At 43.8% G+C, this 7,888-nt stretch overlaps 2 protein-coding genes across 2 annotated transcripts; both read right to left on the reverse strand.

Annotated features, from left to right (window-relative positions):
• Nucleotides 1-445: 445 nt before the first annotated feature.
• LOC121604558 (fibroblast growth factor-binding protein 1-like) lies at nt 446-2,159 on the reverse strand. The gene is made up of 2 exons (XM_041934109.1): nt 2,117-2,159; nt 446-1,816 (listed from the first exon to the last, which is right to left on the reverse strand). The coding sequence occupies exon 2, from the start codon at nt 1,791-1,793 to the stop codon at nt 1,125-1,127; it is 669 nt and encodes a 222-aa protein (XP_041790043.1). The 5' UTR covers nt 1,794-1,816; nt 2,117-2,159; the 3' UTR covers nt 446-1,124.
• A 3,861-nt stretch (nt 2,160-6,020) lies between these two features.
• Nucleotides 6,021-7,201, reverse strand: fgfbp2b (fibroblast growth factor binding protein 2b). Its single transcript, XM_041934255.1, has 2 exons — nt 6,466-7,201; nt 6,021-6,204 (listed from the first exon to the last, which is right to left on the reverse strand). Exon 1 carries the CDS (start codon nt 7,199-7,201, stop codon nt 6,485-6,487), a length of 717 nt encoding a protein of 238 aa, XP_041790189.1. The 3' UTR covers nt 6,021-6,204; nt 6,466-6,484.
• Between the last annotated feature and the right edge of the window lie 687 nt (nt 7,202-7,888).

A 7,888-nucleotide genomic window follows, 5' to 3' on the forward strand; every position in this document is an offset into this window, starting at 1 on the left:
CAGAAAATTTGCTGTCTGCTTTAGGAAATATTTTAAAAAAATAGGTGTCAACAACACTGTTGAACAAACCTTTTATTGCATTAGCAAAAGTACAGGCTGTAGCTGAAGTTTTGTACTTTTTCTAATGATTTTCTGATTGTTGGTATCTTGAAAGCACATAAAAAAGGTTGATCTCTGCACTGAAATGAAGAAAAATGACACTTGATTGTAGGAAGTCTTTGAAATGTGTTGATTTCTATTCATTTCAGGTCGCTTCAGACCTGTAGGTCTCCATAACAGAAAGAAAACTGTTATTTTTTCCAGTGTATTTTTTCACATTTACAATCCTTGTGTCGCCACGGACCAACACACAGAGACAAAGTCCTCATCTTGTAGGACGTCCCTCTGCTTCTGACCACTAACAGTCACATGTTTCATCTTCTTCAAGGCAACAGGACACAATGCATAAATAGAAAACATTTATTTGTGGTGCATAAATACAGTACAGTGGTGTTTACGTGTCTGATCGATCAGAGGTAGAAGAAAGTACCACTCTACCACAATAACCAACAATCAGCTCTGTGAGATGAAGTATTCAGGTTGCTCGCTTGAATAAAATAATACCACACTGAAGAAATATTCTATTACAAGTAAAAAAAAAAGTCAAAATCTGTCGACAAACCGGACATTATATCTCAGGATCCAAGACTGAGAAGTTTGAATTTTTGTGTTCACGTTATGCTGGAGTGGTGACGTGGCCACAGTTGTACCTGCTGTGTATTATAATCTTATTGTGAATGCCGCTTCACTTTAAAGTTTGTTATTAAGAATTAAAAAAAAATATGTAAAAAATACGTATTGATGTGTGAGCAGCATTTCAGTGGTACAGCTGATCATAACTGCATTTAATGAGAATAAAACAGTTCAGACTCATTCACATTCAAAACACCTGATTGATACCTGATGGTATCCACACCTGCACGAGTAATGTGGAACATGTCAAAAGTGAAAACTTCTGGAAAAATGCACAGTGTGGAGAGAATATGGTTCAGGTGGATTTGATGTGTAGACAGATGTCACCTAGAAGTCCTGAATGAGTCCTAAATGAAGTCCTACATTCAGTCTGATCGTGATCGCTCCTGGAGCTAACAGTCGTCACTTTGCAGGATGGAGAAGAAGAAGGAGCACAGACTGACCCACGAGCTGCTGCAGTGCTCCTCCGCCTTTCTCTGGTGGTCGGCGCGCCGCGTGCACGCGGTCGGACGCGCAGCGGTGGAGTTGAAGCGAGGCGGCAGCGGGGTCTCCGCTTGTCCGGACTGGGCGGAGGCAACGGAGCTGGACATGTCCAGCTTGAAGTGCGCGTCCCGAGGCGCGCGCTTACACATGGTCGCCCTCACGAGCGCGCGGTCGTCCCGGCACGCTTTGCCTTGCAGCCTTTTGAACGCGCGGCCCACCTGCTTCCAGAAGCCCTTGGGGTCGGACTGGTAGCCCGGGCAGCGCTGGGGTTTGCCGTTGTATTGACACTCCAGGTCGGTCACCCCGCCTTTGATGCGCGCCTCAGGGTTCTCGCACTTGACCGTCAGCCTGACCGCGTCCGCGACATCTCTCGCCCCCCACGTGCACTGCATCCCCGCATCGATGGAGAACTTCCCCCGGCCGTTCGCTGCGGTCTTGTCCCCGCTCCTCTGCGCTCTGCCGGGGGCTGGGGTCCTGTCCGCTCCTCGGTTCGCATGGCGCACACCGGAGGACAGAGAGACCTGCCGCCCCAGGAAGGCCAACAGCAACCAGGGAGCGAAAGTCCTCAACAGCAACATGTCTTCTTTCAGCAGTTTATTATCTGAAAGGATGCAATCAAGGTATGATCAGGTGTAAAACAGTGATATAAAAAAGAGGCTGGAATTTTCTCTATTATCTTATATTGTGAATTTACAATAAATAAAATTTTTATTTCCCAGCCGACATGCAGTAGGTTTTTATACCTACATGATAACTCTATGGCGCATAGAAAAAGATGCAATTAAAACTGAGTTCTTCAGCCTGCAGTAGGTTGACTGATGTTAAAAGTAAGGAGGAAATACTACAGAATAATTTACATATTAGACATAGATGAAAGTCCTGCACACCGAGTCTAACTTACCCAAAATGTCTAGTGCCTCTGTGCGTCAGGTTGCTCCTTGTTTGTGCGCGTCTGCGGTGTCGCGCATGGTTTTCATACAGAGGCCGCGCTCCTGCGGCACGCCCACCTTTCCCGGAGCAACACACATGCGGTGGCCCCGTGGGCCACGCGCCTCCATGAAACACATTCATTTTTTTTTTTTTTTTTTTTGTGAGGAGGGGAATGTGTTTTTGCTCTGGCCTGACCCGACCTGCCCAAAACTGAACTCCCGCCTTCAGAGATCAAAGAGGCGGTAAACCGAAGCTGACTTAACCCAAAGAGCTTGAACGAGCCTGAAAACCGCGTCACAACCACCTCACACACGCACACGCGCAGCTTTGGAGGCTCGACTCCAACTTTCCGCCAATCAGCTGCTGCGTTGCTACCACGAGTGATCCACTCTGTTAACCCCATACCGCCATGTGGCTTAAGATGTGCTGCCAAAGCAGAGGATAACAATGCTATAATATAATATAACATAATATAATATAATATAATATAATATAATATAATATAATATAATATAATATAATATAATATAATAACAATCTGCTACAGTGAAAAAACGTATAATAGTGTCCATTAAACACGGAGGGAACAGGCCAGATTTAGGATGCCTAAACAAATACAAATAAATAAAAATAATGGCACGTTGTTTTATGTTACACATCCTTCTTGTGTCATAATTAACAGAACTGTAAGGAGAATTATTAACCGTTTTGTCTTTTTAACAGAATTAATTGCTTTTCATTGTGACATGTTAAATGTCACATGTTTCAATTTCCATCTTTCAAGAATGGATTTTTAAAGATGGCATAGACGAGAGAAATTGACTGTTATGAATTTGATGCAACTTATAAATCTCTGACTCTGACTGAGGAAGATCATGTGATGCAGCTGACAGCTCCAGAACAGCCACTAAATGGACCTTGTTTTTGTGTCAGTTATTGCACATTATGCTTTATCTCTCTTGCAGTCACACTAGGAAGTAGTGGACACAATATGATAGCAACCTAGTGCATTCCTATTCTTTAAAGCTGCTGTAGTGACCCAATATATTCTTTCTCCGTAATCAAATAATGCTTAAATAGAGTACCTTGGTCTTCAGGGTTCTTGGGATTTGGTTGGATAATTTCATAAGTAAGGTGTTATTATAACTAGAGAGGCTCAAACACTGGAAGAAAAGCTATCTGTATATCCTGGAAAAGCCATCAAATAGCTGAAATTGTTGAATTCTAGGCCTTATATAGTCTTGAATATAGATAAATACAGTGTTGTAGGCACATCTTAAATAGGCCGTCTTCACAGCTGACATTTTGATTAACCCTGACGGTGTGACAGTAGCCAAACCTGCTAAATGGAACCAGTGTTGACTTTATTATTCATACATGTGAGAAAAAGCTTCCTGGTTTCCTGGTTGTTCCTGGAGAAACGACATCAGCTGTCCTCTGCTGGGACAACACTTCTAATTGCCTTCGTTCTGTCTTCAGCACTGTTATCTACCCAGCAGTGACGCATTTTCCAGGTGTCAGCTCTCTCTCCTTATAAAGTCTCATCTGGTCCTTCTCCTCCTTTAAGGGTCCTGACATTGACTCAGAGAGGGTCTTTATGTAAGTCAACTCAGAAGAAGTCTTCATACGTCAAGTTTCATCCTGTTTATTACAACAATCGTTATTTTTAATAGAACGTAACCTGGGATAACTCTCTGGAGTCCAGATTCATTTTAGTTTGCATTTATTTTTGTCTTTGTTTCACACCTTTTAAACTGTCCTTCCTCCATGTGCATGGTATCTGATCGTCAGCACAAACTCAGTCAGAAGTCTAATTTATCATGTTGTCAACTTTACAAAGAGTGAAGTGGCCAGAAACCCAGAATACAAGAAAAATGACCAAAGTGTTTGTGATAAACACTCAGTTAGTTCAAGCTTTACAAAACGTTGCTTCACTTTTTATACGTATGGAAAAAGTAAGAAATAATACTATAATAAGATCAAATCAAAGGTTTTAAAAATGTCTCCCCAAGAAATTTGTAAGGGCATAAATGAGACACATCTGCACTTTCAGCTGGTTTTCTCAGCTCTCCTCAACAAGATATATAAATAAAGTTATGGGAGAAGCCAGCCTCTCTTCAACAGACCTTTCTATCAGGGAATTTCTCACTTGTCAAACACAGGTGTAATTAATAATATCACATAATATTTTGGTGAAAGTATTTATGTTGACAAAATGACGATGGAGAATCACCAAAAAGCTCCTGCTTAGATTATTGTACGATGTTTGGAAACAAAATCGAGCCATGGGAATGAAAGATGATGCACATTTGTTGCAAGTAAGTAAGAAATGAACTGTTGCAGGTTGGAACGAAGACAACGTGGGAACAAGGAAGGAGCCAAAATAATTTACAGTTGTTTATCACTGGGTCACTGTGACGGAAAAAGTAGTAGAGGATTTACAATAAAAGGCTGTGTGTGTGTGTGTGTGTGTGTGTGTGTGTGTGTGTGTGTGTGTCTGCACAGCTTTTCCTCTCTGCACCGCACTGCGCCCTCTTGTGGTCACCATGGTACTGACTAATGAAGCTGTGTGTGAATGGACGCAGGAAACAACACGTCTACATAAATCTATATATTTCATACATGATGTAAAAAGTCTCATATTAGATTTAATTCACATGAAACACAGAAGTTGCTCCTTTGCTCTGGTCTATTGCTCCTCTTATTTTCACTATTTTGAGCACATAATAAAATATGCACACATTAAGAAAGCTTTGTCTCATCTGCTTCTACTTAAATTAATGTATTTTGCTCATTTTATCATCTTTTTTGTGGATTAAAAATTATTTGATTTTATTTTTGTTGTGATATTGAGCATTTTAAGAGAGTTACAATTTTACACTTCATGATTTTGTATGTGACTTTTGTTGAGACATTTATGGCTGCCTACTTAAAGCTACTGATGAATGTATTTAATGTAATTAGTTTGATGGACATGCATTGTAGATCGTCTTATGCACTATTTATGTAGAGATTAGAGCTCAGCTCTATGAGGCTCTCCACTTTAACATGCAATTTTCCCCTCATGTTTCCACTTAGGTAGCTTTAAGGTTGTTAAAATCATCATATTTCACACACAGCATCACATACTGTATGTTCTGCATCAGATTATTTTTGCTCTTGTATAGGATGTTTAAACTGACTAAAATATTCTAAATCATCACTGCATGTTTTTTTTTCCAGATCAATCTTCAAATGGAGATATTCTCGGTGTCTTGCCACAAAACTTAGCCTGATATTTTTGGTGTCTTTGCACACTATTAACTATAAATCAAAATGAATTTTGAAACAGTTTGTGTGAGGTGATTTGCAGCATCCTGCTCCGCTATGTGCTTGTGTTTGAGTGCAATATAGAAAACAACACTGGTGCTGCAGCTGCTTGGTTTCCACTCACACAGACGCCCTCTGTTCCTGCACACGGTAGCTCTTAAGACTCAATTCATCAGGTCGTACAAAGACGTGTTTAGCTCTGCTCAGACGCCTCCTGAGACTGAGCTGTATTATCTTCACCGCAGTCTGGCTTCAGTCTGCCTGTCCCTTAACAACTTCCTCAGCCAGGCGGCAGACATGTTGTTACAGCCGGCAATGCAAAGAAACAAGGAGGCCTTTGAGTGAATGAGCGTGAAAAGTGATTGCTTCAGCTCAGCAGAAGAAACAAAGCGACACAGAAGAAGAAGAAGAGAGTTCAGCACTCTGACTTTATTCTCTTTACCTTCACATTTTCTTCAGTGTTGTTGAAACATTTATTTGAGGAGAACATTTTCTGTCATATACAAACAGAATCACATGCCTGCCATATGTTGCCTTTGCCTTGCTGTGTGTTTTACAGATTTAAAAATGACATGTACGCTTCATGAGAGCACGAGCTGTAGTCCGCTAACTGTGCGCAGGTGTAGGTCGAGCGTTTTTAGGCTCAGCCCGCCAAAGATGCTGCATAGTGGGGAGTCGGACCTCACGAGGTGGCGAAATAACTTCAGACGCTCCCACACAGATCCTGGATCCATCGCTGTGGTTTCCAACCTGACACGATGAAAAATGGATTTAAAATTAAGTTTATGTCTGTTGCGAATGGGCAGCCTGCACAGAGATAAACAGCTGCATGACCTTAGAGACAAGCTTTGGAGTTGAATCTGCTGTCTGCTCACACACCTTTTTTTTTTGCAAGTGATCTCATTACTGATGAACACAGTGGTTCAGTTTAATTCATTCACACCAACGCTTTTAACCAACCTCCTTTCTAACATCCGTCTTTCTTTTCTCGTCCGTTTTTCTGTCACTCACCTGCATCCACAGTATCGTCTCAGTTCTGGAACCAGCTGATGAAGTAGGTGCAGAAGCCGTGGAAGCTCTTCCAGCAGTACTCTGTGGCGAGGCGGGAGGCTTTGGAATCAGGCTGCTCAGTGGGACGAGTAGTGGTCTTCCCAGGCTTGGGGGTAGTTTTCTTGGTCTGGGGGCCCTTGCCTGGCTGGGGCTTGACGGGCTGTGGCTTGACAGGTTTAGGAGTAGTGACAGGCTTGGTCTGGGCGGGCACCACCGGTTTACGCGGCTCCTGGACGGGCTTGGAGGTTTTGGGTGCGGCGGGCTTGGGCCAGGAGGCCAGGAAGGTCATCTGAGCCTCGTCGGGGTATTTCTTGCACATCTGTGGGCGGTAGATTTTGGGTCCCTGGCAAGCGTGGGTCAGCTTCCTCATGTCCCACATCATCTGGGTGAAGTAGTGGCGAGGATTGAGGTTGTAGGGGCGGCACAGGTTGGGTTTGCCCTGGAAGTCGCAGTAGTAGGAGCGCCCTGGCGTCTGGCCCTGACTTGGACCTTTGCAGGAGACACGCAGGCGAGTATAGTCCCCGGCTCCAGACACCACCATGGTACAGGAGTCCTTGGTCTTGGTGCTGAACCGGATGGGCTCATCCCAGACGCTGCGTTGCTGTTGCTTGCTGTCGTTGCTGCTGTTGGTCTGAGCGTTCGACACACAAACAGCCGCTGCCAAGAACAACAGCAGCACTCTCATCCTGGCTCTCATGGCGGCGCGAGCGGTGATAGTGATGTACCGATGAGGGTATGGGATGATGCGTCCGCACTGAGGGTTGAGGTGTGCAAGGGTAGAAAGCTTCTGAGCGTGACTTTATAAAGATGAAGCCTCACAAAGACGCCATTATTCAGGTGAGGTGAAGGGCTCAAACTCCTCCTCCAGCGCTGACGACCCCCCTCCCAAACACACCACACACATACACTACACACACACACACACACACAGTGACCACATGAGGCTTGTGTGGCATGTTCGAAACTAAAAAAGTGGTGGGTGAGACGGATGGAGGGAGGGGGAGAATATAAACTGAGGGAGGAGGAAGAGGGAAAGCGGTCAATGGGTCTGTGGGAGCTGAGGGGGGAGGGAGAGTAGGAGGCCTGTAGGACGGTGTGTACGTGAAGTCAAATGTTGTAAAAAAGAGACGCGAGACATTATATAATCCCGCATAGGAGGTTCTTTGACTATTGATGAGGAGGAGAGGAAGAGGAGAGGACTTAGTTATTTGCTGAGGATTTAAAGTTGATCTGTGAGCCTGCAATAAAAACCTCATCATATTCGTCTTAAGACGCAGAGACTTTGTTTCTGCAGCACTAACAGAGCTGCACACACACACATGGTTTTATCTTTCGCTGCCTTCAGCAGCAACATGTCTGTTTCAGAGTGCACTCACTTGGCCTC

Source organism: Chelmon rostratus, chromosome 3 (assembly GCF_017976325.1).
Source record: "Chelmon rostratus isolate fCheRos1 chromosome 3, fCheRos1.pri, whole genome shotgun sequence".
NCBI lineage: Eukaryota > Metazoa > Chordata > Actinopteri > Chaetodontiformes > Chaetodontidae > Chelmon > Chelmon rostratus.